General features: G+C 39.1%; 1 protein-coding gene across 5 annotated transcripts in view; it reads left to right on the top strand.

Moving 5' to 3' along the window:
* Positions 1-16182, top strand: part of lama2 (laminin, alpha 2) — a 385009-nt gene that overhangs the window by 224299 nt on the left and 144528 nt on the right. For 3 of the 5 annotated variants that reach the window (XM_087980423.1, XM_087980419.1, XM_087980414.1), the window contains exons 21-23: positions 2567-2848; positions 11592-11772; positions 13944-14080. In XM_087980423.1, coding sequence (XP_087836549.1) covers positions 2567-2848; positions 11592-11772; positions 13944-14080 — 600 coding nt within the window. The remainder of the gene's footprint in view (positions 1-2566; positions 2849-11591; positions 11773-13943; positions 14081-16182) is intronic. The other 2 variants (XM_087980433.1, XM_087980426.1) reach the window with 1 other exon arrangement.

The following is a 16182-nucleotide window of genomic DNA, read 5'->3' as shown; positions in this document are numbered from 1 at the left end:
AACTGCAATGATATTATGCAATGATTAATAAGTTATACTGACCTGTGTTATAATTCTCAGCCATGCTCCAATTTATACTCAACTATAGTACATCATGCATTTAAATACTTTCTGTATGATTGCACTTAAATCAGAATTGTACAGTAAAGTAGAAGCCCTTTGGCTCATCAAATCTGAAATGGTGAGTCTGAATCGACACTGGTCCCACTATCCAGCACTTGACCCAGAGTTTTCATCCATGTACTTTTTAAAGGCTGTGAGGTCACCTGCCTCTACTGTCATCCCAGCAATACATTCCAGATACTCATCACCCTCTGTGTGGAAAAAAAACTTATCTCAAATTCCCTGTAAACCTCACTGTTCACATTAATAGTGTTCCCCCTTGTCATTGACCCTTCAACTAAGGGGAATAGTTGCTTTCTATCCATCCTGTCCCTGCTCTTCATAATCTTATACAGGTCCACCATTAACCTTCTCAACTCAAAAGAAAACAAACCCTGAGCTAATCTGACCTCTCTTCAAAGCTAAACCCAGGCAACATTCTGGTAAATCTGCTCTGCATCTCCTCCAGTGCAATCACATTTTTCCTATAGTGTGGTCACCAGAATTGCACACAGTACTCCAGTTGTGACCTAACCAAATTTTTATACAGCTCCCAACATTTCATTGCCGGGTTATGAGCAAATTTATAGAAATCTGTAAATCAATCAATGTGTTTGTTGCTATTTAATATTAGAATATCTTTTGAATTTGATAAGTTGAATATTGATGTTTTTCTATGTTCTTTCATTTTCGCAACTGGTAAATCAATATTTTAAAGTTTCTTGGGGAAGCCTTAAGTTAGGAGTTAAAAAATTGGAAAAGACAGTCCTGTAAATTACAATATTTTTCAAAGGTATTTTATGTCAATAATTTCCTGATAGCTGGTAATGAATTTAAGATTGGAATGACAAGCGTTTGAATAAAATTTGACTTGGAAAAATAATTAGTGTTTTCAAGTGTAAGTTGTCACAAAAGTTCAGTACATTAAATCTGACTAAGGAAATTATGCTTGAAGGGAGCTCATTCAGTCTGAGGAAAACAACATTGTAATCTCAATGGCTTGGATTCTCCTTGAATGTTGCTGCCCATCAGGAACATGGGATCACCATTTTAATGTGTATTATATTAGTTAGTGGGTAATACTTGTCTACACGATTACATTTAAAATTTGGACTGTTCTGAATAGTAGAGTTCTTTTTTTTCTTTTTGTCGGTCCAAACATCGCAAGTATCCAAAATGGCCTATCTACCTACATATATACATCCGTATACTGCCTACTTCCATGAGGTCCAGACTTACAGCTTTCTAACAATTATTTGTCCCTTATTTTCCTACATTCATAGAAAGTTGGAAGTTCTCAGTTTTTTTTGGCAATAAAGTTAAAATGAGGAGTTCACCAGAAGAAGCATCACTATCTCACTCTCTGTACCCCTTGCTGTATAAGGGCAAATGAGTTTGAAAGGGTTGATGCTGAGGACTACCTTAATCAGCACCTATTATGATGGAGTCATATGGGCTTGTTGAAAGAACAAACTAAAATTTCACAATCCAAATTCTGTAATAATGTCAATACACCAATGAATTATGTCTTGTTTAAGGCTAGAAAATCTTCTCATTAGACTATCAAGAGGTTTTCCTCTACTGTACTAACCAAGCAAACCAAGGTCAAGTGAACTGGCCAAGCTAAATTGCCCATAATGTTAGGTGCATTAGTCAGAGGGAAATTGGTCTGAGTAGGTTTCTCCTTAGAGGGTTGGTGTGGAGTTGTTGGGCCGAAAGGCCTGTTTCCACACTGTAAGGAGTCTAATCTAATCAAACCCTGTAGGTCCCTAGCCTGGTGGGATGGTGACAGCAAATCTACCATTTCAGAGCAGCATACCCAGGAGACTAGAAGGTTGTTGGTTCTTACACCTTAATCAACAATGGGTTGCAGTATATTTCCAACATTACAACAGTGGCAATATTTCATTATCTATAAAGTGCATTGGGATATCCTGCGGTTGTGTACAGAGCTATAGAAATGGAAGGTCTTTCGTTAAAATCTGTGGGACTAAAACAAATGAAAAGAAAATTGAAAGAAATCAATCAATGCTAAGGTTTTACTATAGTTCTGTGGGTTTTGAATAACTTGAAATCTGTTCAAAGTGCCATTCAATTCTGCTTATTCTGTTATTGAGAGCTTATCAGGTCTTTGCTCATCTTACAGCAGTTTGGGTCAGAGTTGAAAATTATTTAGAAATTCTTGGAAAAACACAACAGGTCTGGCGGCATCTGTGGAGAGAAAACAAAGTTTACTTTTGGATCCAGTGAACCTTCTTCAGAACTTCAGCAAAAACATTAATTCTGCTTTCCACAGATGCTGGCAGACCTGCTGTTTTCCCAGCAATTTCTGTTGTTGTTTCTGACTTGCAGCATCCACAGATTTTTGAAGGTTTTTTTTTGAAATTATTCATGTTTGTTTGGTCACTTGCTTATGCTTTCATCTTGTGGTTTTCTTTTATGTATTGTTCTATGGACTTTAAAGCCCAACTGCTGGTGGGACCATGAAAAGAAGGTTTGCATGCCATGTCTGTGCAGTCCCATCGGTTCCATGTCACTCCGGTGTGACCAAACAGGGACCTGTATCTGTAAACCAGGTTTCTTGGGGAAGCACTGTGCTCTCAACAGACAGCTCTATGAACAACAATACGATGAGGGTTCAGAGATGGCAAAACCAATTCAAATCCAACGTCGACGATGGTGGGAAACTGGCATTGGTGGCTGTCCACGGGGGGCATACAAGCCTGCCACAGCCTCTACCAGAGGGGTAAAAGTGCATGATACCTGTGTGCTGTGTCTGCCTTCAGATTTGCAGTGTGGACTAAGAAAAAGAATTGCATTTTGTTTTTTGAGAGATGTAATATTTTGAAATATAGATGCAATTGCATGTTTTTACAGAGCAATATAATATTAAAAATTTTGAATCTGCATTTGAATCCAACTTAAATAGATGAAGTGAATATTTTCTGATTTTACTGGCACTAGTGTAGTCTATTAAGCAAATTGAGACAGCTGAGCCTAACTTCCATTGGGCAAGACACCAAGCATAAAACCGTCCAGACTTAAACAGAAAGTTGTAGTACTTGCAGTACTTGGTAGGCTACTATATAGATGGAAAATGTTGCTATTATGCTGTAAGGCATTTTTAGGGTTCCATGCAGTTCCATGATTAGGAAGTTGAGCCTTATTCTTGAACTATATTCTATACCAGTACAAAACCTGATCAGCATATGCTTGATGCTGACTCGCTGCAAAAGTTAAACTGTTCCTCACTCTTCTAAACACAACAGATCACATAAAGTAGACATTTAGTGAAAATTTTGGATGATTTGCCTTCAAAATATATTGCATTGTGTCAGTAAATTTAAAGTCAATGTTTAATATGAAATGATGAATGGAAATTGCCTAGCTAAATTGTGTTCCATAATTTCAATAATTTTTCAGTTATTTCCTATTTATTGTTAGCGATTATTTCAGACTGAGCGCCTGAATAAAAAGAAAGCGATTGTAAATGGTCACTGAAATTTGATTTGACAATATCATTACCAATGTCATTGGACACTGAAAGCTCAGGTGGAAAATAGTAACACTAAATTAAGACAATAGATTTCAGCAAAAGAATAAAGAACAAATACAGTCATTAGTAAAATAAATTTTTCTTAGAAAAAGTAGAAGAAATTCCAATTAAAATTATATTCAAAAAGGAACACAATTCTGCTAGCTGTGAGAGTACATTCAAAACCTTGGGAACGGAAAGAGCCAGGGCATAATAACTGAAACATGATATCCAATCAAAAAAAAGACAGCTGATGTGCACAGGGCTTTGCTGAACAGAGATCGGACCATTTCTGCCTCTAGGTCACATTCTTCCACAACAGGATTGATTTCCAGTGCCCCCTGCTGGCTATAAACAGGGTAACAATGACCTGAAAAATGATGTTTGTTCACTAGTCATCATACTAATTAATGTATTCCAATTGCCACCATTTTGGGTATGATCCTTAAAGCGACCAATGGAGACCCTTCAAAATATATCTCTGGTGGGGTCAGAAAGAGCTGAACAAGCACCCATTTCTAGGATCACCTCATGCTGTTCAGTGGAAGAAAGTGAGGATTGCAGATGCTGGAGATCAGAGTCAAAAACTGTGGTGCTGGAAAAAAACAGCCGGTCAGACAGCTTCCAAGGAGCAGGACAGTCGCCGTTTCGAGCATCAGTTCTTCATCAGGAATGAGCTCTTCTCATTCCTGACGAATAGCTTATGTTCGAAACTTTGACTGTCCTGCTCCTCGGATACTGCCTGACCGGCTGTGCTTTTCCAGCATCCCACTTTTTAACTCATACTCTTCAGTGCTGACCAGACACCCAGTCTTGGAACCTGGTTTATATCTTGCTTGGCCATGACTAACAAACCAACAAGCAGGTTATCCAGTTTCCACCATATCTCACAGGCAATAGTATCCAGGCCTCAAAATGTCTCAGTATTAATGCCAAGAAGGTGGTGAATGTGTTTAACTTACCTAGTCTGTGTCTTAAAGTAGAATTATGCCAAACAATTCTAACACTAGCTAAGACTTGAGCGATCTACTTTTCTTCACACTGATTATAGGGCAACCATGAGTTTAGAAGTGCTTCACTGACCACAAACCACTTTTCGTGCTTAGCATCACCAGAGGGAATATGAGCAAAGCTCTACAGTATATATATATTTTATAATCAAACTTTTGCTGACATGAAAACATTTGTCATGGAAATGATTCTAAAAATGAAAACATTTATAATGAATATGAGAGAATCTAATTTTGAACTTAGATGGTATTATGATCGGCAAATCCTCAACTAGATAAATCCCTGCAGGGTTACCACTGACCAGAAATTGAAGTAGACCAGCCATATAAATACTGTAGTCACAAGAGCAGGTCAAAAACTGGGATTTCATAGGGGATTATTCAACTTGCATCTCCCCATTGCCTTGTGCACCTACAAAGCATATATCAGGATTACGGTGGAATGCTGTCTGCTTGTTTGGATGGGTGTGGCTCCAACAACACTGAAAAAGCTTGACACCATCACAGCTCACTTGATTGGCACCATATCCACCAATGCCATGATTGACTACCTCCACCACTGGTGCACAGTGGCAGCATTGGGTGCCATCTACAAGGTGCACTGCAATAACTCACCAAGGCTTCATTGATAGCACCTTGCAATACCATAACCTCTACTAACCTGGAAGGATAAGGGCAGCAGATGCATGGGAACACAACAGCCTGCAATTTCCCCTCCAAGTCACACACCATTGTGAAAAATATTGCCACTTCTTTCGGGCAATCAGCCAAATTCTCTTCTTAACAGCACAATGGGTGCACTTTGACCCAAGTATCAGTTCAGGAAGGCAGTTCAGCACCACTTTCTGCAGGGTGATTGAAAATGGACAATTAGTGTTGGATTCCTATGATTCCAAACAAAAAACAATCTGTTGTTCAGAGCATTTTTTTTTACGCTTTGCTCCATTAGGATTGGTAGCCAAGTTTCTGATCCAGAATTTCATGCTTGTAACGATAAAAGAACCACTTAAAATATTATTTCCTCAGTAAAAGTGATGCTTAGAGCCATATTATATTTTTTCCAATTCCCTGTCTTGTGTTACTCCATAAAAAGGTGCATAAACTTTAAATGTATTTTCAGTTGCATCATTTGTGCAATGTTTCTTTTGCTCGGAATCACTACTGATAAAAATGTGAATACTTAAAGTTTTTGCTGAATGCATGCTTGAAAAGTAGTCGTTTTGCATGGTGTGAATTGCATTAGTCTGTAGTACTCCGGTCAATCCTGATACAAAGTTGGAAATTAATTGACTGAAATGCCAGTCAAATTACGCCATTTTATTTATTAATTGATTCATTAGGTTAAAATTGAGAAGGCTTTGCAGTCACTAATAAGGATAATTCAGCTATGATGAGAACATATATGTAGTACAATACATACTTCAAAATTTACTTCACTTTCCCCTAAAGTGTGCAAATATAACATTTTTAATGTATCAAATGTGCCACATTTATTTCACAGACTATGACATTACAAGTACATTATTTCCATTAATTTCTAATCATCCTTTGCCCTGAGCCTACTTCATCTCACCATTAAATGTTTTGTGTAAAGTATAAACCCAACATTCCATTCAAACAGTGATTGCTCAATTTGATGATTGGGGAATTAACAGAACTCAAAGGGTTCCATTCAAGAACTCAAAGGGGGAAGCTTCAAGGTGGTGAGGGGAGGTAGTGGGGTTATATAAAATCAACTACCATGGCAGCAGTCTTATACCCATCAGCCCCTGCCTCCCTGAGATGGTGTTTTACCTGCGAATGGAGGTGGATCTGACACTCTCTTCATGGGCTGCTTTGGACTCATCCTAAGTCTAACTGAAGGCCTCTCCTACCCAAAGCTCTCAATAACCTGGACCTCACACCCCTCAATACATCTTTCAGTTTAACCTTGGAAAGGACTCCAAGTTAACATCTCATCCAATTCCGTTGATGGAGCCATTCTGATTGGCTTCCTCCAGATTGAACTGGAAATATTGCACTGAACCAGTTAATGTCCCAATGCCTCTTAAACTGCTGCAGTATAGGCTTGCTCCCTCAGTTTTCCAGCTGGATTCTAGGCTACCACATCTACAACCATTTCCAAGTAAATAACCAAGCTTTATAATTTGTATGATTTTTTTGGTGACCTATGGGTGTTGCTGGCTAAGGCAGCATTTTCAGGGAAGAGGAACGTTTTAGGTATTTCCTCAGAGCGTCTGTGAAGAGGTCAGACATCCCTGTTAACCCATCGGCATTCCTGACTTGTGACTGACCAAAGTGGAGGAAGTTCATTTGAGAATTAGACCCTAATGTATAGGCAGGCAGAGGCAATGTCAAGTCATCAGTGAGGGTGCACAAACCTCCACCAACTCATCTATTTGATCCTCCAAACACCACCCACCCGACATCTGGGTGGAGCAAGCATTCAATTTGTTGGCTGTCTTAGAACCCAGAAAACTAGAGCAGAAACAATTCACCTCAATCCCAAAGGACCAAGAAGGCATAATATTCTTGGAACTAGGACAAAGTATATTTGAATTTATTGCAGCAGCATTGCAAGTACATTCTTGTTAAGATGCATACAGCTTAGTGCTCAACAGAATAATGCACAATAACCTTGCTTCTTTATCACATTTCTCTTCATTTGACATTGCTCATCCTTTGTGCTGCTGTTATGATTTGACTATTTTATTCTAGTAGCTATTGTTACAAGTAACGTTTGGATGATTTTACAAGGTGTTGTTTCCAATGTTTAGAAAATTATCCAAGACTGGGTCAGAATGTATTCATTTTCACTTGTAGTGTTTATCATTGTGGGATTCATGGTGCTCCGTCCACCATGACTGGAAGTGACTGTTCTCATGTAGTTTTTCATTCTTTACATCATTACCTCATGCACTTGGATTCTTGGATGCCTTTCTTGATGCGAAAGACAGAAGTACATGACACTGCTGCGATCTTCTGGCATTCTCACCTCTGGCACACTATTTAGAGCACAGTTGCACAACACTTCAGACTCAACAGGCCAGGATTGGTCCTCACTCTGTCATATCAGAGCCTCCACATTCATGACAACTCAGAGAAAGGGAAAGCTCACACCCTATTTTGCAGAGGTTTTGGGAGGTGGGATGATGGAGAGGACAGAAATCTTTTTTTCTCATGTAGAGCCACAGAAGGCCAAGACACCAGACCAAGCCAGCCTGGATCCAAACTGTCACCCAAGTCAGTGTTGTGTCCTGGATGAAAAGGGATGTCCACAGTGTAGGAGTATAGTCAGTGATATTCTGCAATCCCCAAAGAAAAATGATAACTCTTCTCTTTACTACATTACAATCGCTACTCTGCCATTCCACACACCTTTGGGCAAGGCTCATGGACTGCAACTTACAACATGAATCATGTTCACTCAATGCCTCCCATCACTTCATCCTCCAAAAGTCAACCCTTCCTGCCCCTGCACTTCATACTCACTCACTGGGGGCACTACACCACCCCTTCTCCTCATGCATTAGCACGAGCTGCTCTTCCATCATACTTAGTTCCTCCCTTTGTTTATTGTAATGAGAACTTGGTCCACCCCCTTGGACTGATGTCTTCTCAGTACCTTGACCTACCTATTATCCCCAGACTGATTCCATTTGACCTGCAGAGCTGACTGTGGCCCAATCTCCGGATGAAGATGACATGGATCCCCAGCCTGCTTGACTGACCCCAGCCAACCTCACGGACTGGAATTAGATGAGTCCTTTGACTATCTGTGGCATTACCCCCTAACCTAATGGTAGTCTATCTTGACCCCCACCGAGGCCTGCTCTCCTTTGACTTTTACATATGGCCGTTTGCTTAATCCATGTCGAGGTTTTGCTGCATAAACTGCTGTCCCATTCTGAAGGTGTGATGTTGACCTAGCCCAGTGCCACACAGCATTGTGCCCACCCCTTTGTCTGTTCAGTGCTGCCCACTGTTACAAGCTGTCTGCCTCTCACTGTGTTAAAAGCCAATGTGACCCACAAGTAGACCATAACTCATTGGAGTCAGTGAATGTGCACTAAGTATTCGGTAAGAACTGCATAGAAATTGACAGCCTCCCAGGTGTGGATGTCCTTGAGCTGCAGAGGAAAATGTGGAAGGGCTGACGTAGTGTATGTATGAGTTGATCCAAGGGATGGCATTATAATCTATGAAGCTAGTTGCTTGCTAATACTGGCTTGGGTGGATGAAGGGTTGAGGAGAACAGTGGTCATAGCACAAAGAGCATTTGTGAAGCAACAGTTGGATGATGCCCAGGATGCACAATCAGCAAGCTGCAGTCTCTGGGTACCTGCTCTGATTCTCATGATGCAAATTTGCGTCATCTAATTTATTGGCGAAGCAGAAAATAATTGAAAGTTGTATATAAATAAGGTGAGTTGGTGCTTAAGTGAGATGTAATTGCCACTCAAAGTTCTGAAGTTGTCATTTAAGGCTTGAGGGCAAAATCAGAAAAACATTTCTTGATATCGAGATTCTGATTTTTGGCCTCCAAGAAGGAATTTCATCCTTGAGCTTCTCCATCCGTAATTGTACCAAAGTCAGAAAGTATTTCTGCCTCCTCCGGCTTACCTCCCAGATTAACAGCTACCACCAACACTGTCCATCCCTACTCCACTCTTATCTGGATTAAGTACTGCTCCATCTGTATTATGTTATGGCATATATATACATATATATGCATGTATATCTTCTAAGGGTTAACCATGCTTTGATTCTTTGTGACATGAAAATTTGAATGAAGCATTATGATTGAAATCATGCAAGGATTGTATGAGAACAAAAATATTGCAGTGAAAGTGGAGTTGCAGATTGATAGGATAATGGAGAAGGCATTTGGTATGCTTACCTTTGTTAGTCAGTGTATTGAGTACAGGAGTAGTGAGGTCATGTTGCAGATGTGCAAGACATGAGTGAGGCCACCTTTGGAATACTGGTGCAATTCTGGTCTCCCTGCTATAGGAAAGATGTTGTGAAACTTGAAAGGGTTCAGAAAAGATTTACAAGGATGTTGCCAAGGTCGGACGGTTTGAATAACAGGGAGAAGTTGAATAGACTTGGGCTATATTCGCTGGACTGTCAAAGGCTGAGGGACGACCTTATAGAGGTTTTATGAAACTGTGAGGAGCATGGATAGGGTAAATAAACGAGTTCTTTTCTCCACGGTGGGGAATCCAAAGCTAGACAGCATACGCTTAAGGTGAGAAAGGAAGGATTTAAAAGAGACCTAAGGGACGATTTCTTCACGCAGAGGTTGTATATGGAATGAGCTGCCAAAGGAAGTGGTGGAGGCTGGTACACTTACAACATTTAAAAGGCATCTGGATGGGTATATGAATAGGAAGGGTTTAGAAGGATATGGGCCAAATGCTGGCAAATGGGACTAGATATATGCAGGATTTCTGGTCTTCATGGACGGGTTGGACTGAAGGGTCTCTTTCCATGCTGTCCAGCTCTATGACTCTAACCGTTTATCACGTTTAACAAAAAAAAGTCAGGTGTTACAGACATGGTGAGCAATATGTGAACTTTTAATAATCTCACCCAGTGATTACATAATAGGATTTCGAGCCTGTAAATGAATAAAGTGGAATAATTCAACTGTTCCCTTTCAGCTGTTCCTTTTTGTCAGGAAAACGTGTATCATTCCCATTGTCTTATGTAAAAAAAATAGCATTTTGTACCATATTATTGTCAGGTATGGTTCAGTGGGTCACACTCTGGGTTTCAGTCCCACTCTGGGGCTTGTGGTTAGCAATGAAGGATGACGTTCCTGTGTTGTACTGAGGCAGCAATGACATCACTTGAAGGCACTATTTTTCAGTTGCATTGTTCATTTGAGGCCTCTTCTCTGTGCTCATGTGGCTGAAAGAGATCTTGTGGTATTATTTGAGCACACAGGAGGAGGGGAATTAAATTGGTGTTCTGATCAATACTTATCCCTCAATCGGTCACACACACTGGATTATCTGGTCAGTATCACCTTCCTGTTTGTGGGAAGATGTTGAACACAAATCAGTTGCTACATTACCCAAATTGCAACAGTGACGATAAGGCACTTTGAGACATCCAGTCGTCATGAAAAGTGTTATTTAAATACAAGTCTTTTTGTATGTCATGCACTGCTGTGCCATATTTTTATATAATAAAGCAAACAGAAAAAGCAGATAATTGTGAAGCAAGGAAAAGTCCCTAAGCATTTAAAGATACCATGCATAGGAACCAGAAATGTATAACTTCTGATTAAATCATACTTTAAGAAATGATAAAGAATGTTTGACCTGAATAGCAATTAAACTTTGACTTAATTTAATATTTAGTTCAAAATAATTAAACTTGGTTGGGTTATAGCATAGTCATCATCTTCAGAAGCAGAATAATACATTCCTCCATGAATGGTGCAATGCTCCTATGCTTTATAAAATTGTGTATTCTTTGATTCACCATGAGAAATGACTTGGGACGATAACTTATATTTGTATTTAAAAATAGTTTATACTGGTTATTACACTCATCTCAAGCCACATTCAACCATATTAACAATTTTTAATTCCATTAAAAAGTATTTTGTGCTTATCATGATGGCATTAAAAATCAATAGGCTAACAGTTTGGGTATAGCAGTGGGCCAACGAATGATAAACAGATTTATTCACTAATATCTGCAATAGTTTTGTGTGCTATGATTTCTTTTGTGATATAAACAAATTGCATAATTCTAAAAAATATAGACTTACTGATTTATTGCATTTTGAATTCGGAGGTTTGTGACCTAATTATAATTTATTCCTTCAGTGAGAGGTCTATGTCTGTAATTAACTATATATCATATTGTTGTATATTATGGCTCTATTCATGTTGGGTCCTTGACAACTATTTACTTACATTTTATAGAGCAAAACTTATTACCTGCATTCTTCAAGGGGCTGTATTCCCTGTAATTGCAATTCATTTGGATCTAAATCATTTGACTGTGATGATAAAGGCCAGTGCAGATGTCAGCCTGGAGTGGCAGGGCAGAAATGTGATCGATGTGCTCTTGGCTTCTACCACTTTCAAGAAGGAGGATGTATTCGTATGTAAAATCATTTATTTTCTTTTTAAGAGATACATTAATTAATTAACATTATAGTAGATTTGATGTTACACACTTTGCTGATATTTGTGCTGCATGCAAAACAAAACTTTTCACTGTACTAAGGTACATGTGACAAAAATAAATCAAATCAAATTATTGAGATGAAATGTGATTTAAATACAGCAAAAAGCATCACAAGTGTTCACTTTGTCTTTATCAGTGAATTATTGGAGTTACTTATTGAAGCAGAGACTATGTTAATGGGCTGGACAGATAAAAGTGAATAATGAACAGGCAGGTGGGATTAAGACTCATGGAGGACAGACACCAACAAGAATTGTTGATTTGAATGGTTGTTTCAATGTCATTTTTTGGGTTTGTACATATCAACAGTCTAATGACTTGGATATGGTTTCCGGAGGTGAATCAGTGTTGTAGATTTTAAACCTGACAGATTTTATGTGTCACCTCACATAAAATCCAAGGCACCATCACCAACCCCCAACCTATCTGAAGTTCTGTGAGCAGCAGGAATGGTGTTAGGCAGCATATTTTCCCTGGGGCCTGTTGAAATCCTTAGGTAGCCAAGTCATGGTCAGAACTAATTCAGGGTTCTCCCAGAGTCCTTTTATTTCAGCACCTTTCCCACAAGCATTTCAGGTTTATAAAATATAGTTGGTTAAGAATCGAAAGAGGAAATAAATTGAAGGGAAAAGGATGGAGTTTGGAGCTTGGCACAGAAACAGTGGGCTGAATGGATTCTTTCTGTTTAAATAAACGAAGTAATATTTAATAATTTTGCCAAATGTGTGTCAGAAGATCAGGATAATTTTGACAAATATTCAAGGTGATAATATAACATTGTGATGTCATAATGTGTTCCAGTCTAAATAGCAAAGGAAGTCAGAAGTCACACGACACCAGGTTATAGTCCAACAAGTTTATTTGCAATCACAAGCTTTCATAGTGTGGCCCCTTTGCCAGGTGAAGATGAATGTGCAGTACCCCAAAAGCTCGTGATTTCAAATAAACCTGTTGAACTCTAACCTTCTGCCTTTGTCCACCCCAGTCCAACACTGGCACCTCCACATCATGGATACTAAGGGAAGAATTGTGGAATCCCCTTTCACTGAGTGAACATTGCTTAACTAATTTACTCACAGGTAATAGTGCATATATTTCTGAACTAAATTAATAAGAGGAACATGACATAGTTCATTCTGAAATTATATTACTTTGCCTAGTGTGTACAAATAGTTTCTATCCTTATTTCAATTCATTAAAAGTGCCTTTCAAGCAAAGAAGTAAATTAAGGCAGTGCACAGACGAGGGAGAGGTTAGCAGTAAAGAGCAATTGCCTTGAAATTAGGCAGCAGAATAATAGACCATAAATGCTTGCATGTCTTTTCAAATTCATGATTCTACTATTTTAGCAAAGGCATTAACTCTTCTATTTTAAGTGAGTTAATGCATTTTTTCTAGGAGAGGACTGTTAGATGGATGTCTTAAGCATTTGAACTCACTTACCCCACAATATAATTTCAACATCAGTAACTTTATGGCATTACAGATACTGAGAAAAGCAGGCATTTAATATTAAAGCACAAAATTACACTGTTGTGCTTTGTAGAAAATTAGGATAATTGAAAAGCTTCTGTACTGAAAGATTTCAGATGACATTATAAGGCATAACAGCATAATATGGTTTATAACTAACATGTCAACCCAAGATTAGACTATTGCTTCCATATAAATTCTCAGTATCTGCTGTCAGTTATAGTGCATACTGTTTCAATGCTATGTTGAAGGATTTATTCTGCCTTTGGTTTGGTTTTGTTCAATTAGTAATTATTGTTCCAGATACAAGCTGTGAGTATGAGCATCTAATATTTGGTTTGGTAACATCATTAATACAAGGATATAGTGGGAAAAAAATCATGAACTATGACTAATAAATTCTGAAACCGTAATACTTTCCATGTTATTGCTTTTTGTTACTTCCTCCTCAAAACATGAATTCCTTCTCAATTATTTTCAATCATTGCCGCAAAGATTTGAAATCTTACAGTCTTTGTTCATACATGTTGTGCCGTATCTTAAAATGTTTGACAGCTAAGTTGTCAATGACAACAGGAATGCTAATTTGTTTCTTTATTTTCTCTATAAAGCATGTGAATGTGCCCATGTTGGCAATCATTGTGATTCAGAAACTGGACAGTGTATCTGCCCTCCAAATACTGTGGGAGAAAAATGCGACAAATGTGCTGCAAACTTTTGGGGTCATAACTTTGTCAGTGGATGTAAAGTAAGTTTTTCAATAACTGCATTTTTTGACTGTCAGAAAGTTCTTATTAATATATGCGTCCCTTTATTTTGCTTACTTAGTTGACATCGATTGTGAAAAAATTGTTCATAAGCAGAAAAATTAGAAGATTTTAATTTTAAACTATTGAAGTTTTTTTCTCTTGGCTTGTCACACACCATTCCCGGTTGACAAGATGGGCAATAGGTTTATTAGATTAGATTACTTACAGTGTGGAAACAGGCCCTTCGGCCCAGCAAGTCCACACCGACTTGCCGAAGCGTAACCCACCCAGACCCATTCTCCTACATTTACCCCTTCACCTAACACTACGGGCAATTTAGCCTGGCCAATTCACCTAACCTGCACATTTTTTGGATTGTGGGAGGAAACCGGAGCACCTGGAGGAAACCCACGCAGACACGGGGAGAATGTGCAAACTCCACACAGAGAGTCGCCTGAGGCGGGAATTGAACCCGGGTCTCTGGCGCTGTGAAGCAGCAGTGCTAACCACTGTGCTACCGTGCCGCCGTTTACTCCCAGGCTTTGGTCAGTTCAACTAATAATTTGTTGCTATCAAATACATTAAATTCCTGGATGAATCTAGTTCCTGCAGGATGGTTGTCTACAATGCTACACATGTAGGTGGTACTCACGTTGTGGAGGATTGTGGACATGAATCTCTGTGCAATAATTCCATCACCAAGATCTTTTTAGTTTTGAAAGTAACTGTTCCTTGGTGAATTCGCTTTGTCTGTTAGGGACATTGAACATGAAAATGTAACAATAGGAATAGGCCATTTGCCTTGAGCCTGGTCTCCATTCAATAAGATCATTGCTGATCGAACATGACACCCCATTAACCCTGTAAGCCACCGTTAATCAAAAATCTATCAATCCATAAACATTTGTAAAGTCTGAGCTTCCAATAGCCCTCGAATTGCTTGCTGCACTTGCATGCTAGCTTTCAGTATCTTATGAACAAGGACATCCAGGTCCTTTTGGACATCACCACTTTCCAATCTCTCACCGATTGACAATTACTTTTCACCTTCTAGGCATGTATTTCAACATTCCAGATGAAGTTCATCGGGCCCCAGGGATTTGTCAACTTTCAGTCCCATTGATTTAATTTAACATCAGTGCTTAGACCCCTGTTATTCACAATATAATGAAGAGGGAACTAAATGTGAATCTCCAAGTTTGCAGATGGCACAAAGCTGCGAGTGTGAGTTGTGAGGAGGATGGAGACATGTTTCAGTTGGAATGAGACAAGTTGAGTTTGTGGACAAATGCACAGCAAATGAAATATAATTTGGATAAATGCTACTTTAATAGCAAAAACAAGAAAGCAGACTATTATCTGTACGTGACAGATTGAGAAAGGATGAAGTACGTCCAGCCCTGGATATCCTTGTACACCAGTTGCTGAGCATAAGTATACTGGTGCAGCAGGCAATGAAGAAGGTTTGATGGTCTTCATTGTGAGAAGATTGTACTACTGGAGTAGGATGTCTTGCTGCAATTATACAGGATCTTGGTGAGGCTACATCTGAAGTATTGTGTGCAGCTTTGGTATGATTTTCTGAGGAAGGGTATTCTGGCTATGGAGGGAATGTGACACAGATTTACTAGACTGACACCTGGGGGGTCTCCCTGCTATAGGAAATATGTCATTAAACTAAGAAGGGTTCAGAAAAGATTTACAAGAATGTTGCCAGGATTGGAAGGTTTGAACTATAGGTAGAGGGTGAATAGGCTGGGGCTGTTTTGCCTGGACCGTTGGAGGTTTATAAAATCATGAGGGGTATGGATAGGGTAAATAGACAAGGTCTTTTTCCCAGGGTAGGGGAGTCCAAAACTAGGGGGCATTGGTCTAACGTGAGAGGGGAAAGATACAAAAGGGACCTAAGAGGCAACATTTTCATGCAGAGGGTGGTTAGTGCATGGAATGAGCTGCCAGAGCAGGTGGTGGAGGCTGGTACAATTATAACATTTAAAAGGCATCTGGATGGGTATATGAATAGGAAGGGTTTAGACGGATATGGGCCGAATGTTTGTAACTGGGACTATATTAATTTAGGATATCTGGACAATTTGGACCA

This window comes from Chiloscyllium plagiosum, unplaced genomic scaffold (assembly GCF_037043375.1).
Source record: "Chiloscyllium plagiosum isolate Xiang-an unplaced genomic scaffold, Cpla_swu_hap1 HiC_scaffold_3, whole genome shotgun sequence".
Taxonomy (NCBI): Eukaryota; Metazoa; Chordata; class Chondrichthyes; order Orectolobiformes; family Hemiscylliidae; genus Chiloscyllium; species Chiloscyllium plagiosum.
Note: the sequence above shows the minus strand (reverse complement) of the source record. Positions and strands in the feature narration are given on the sequence as shown.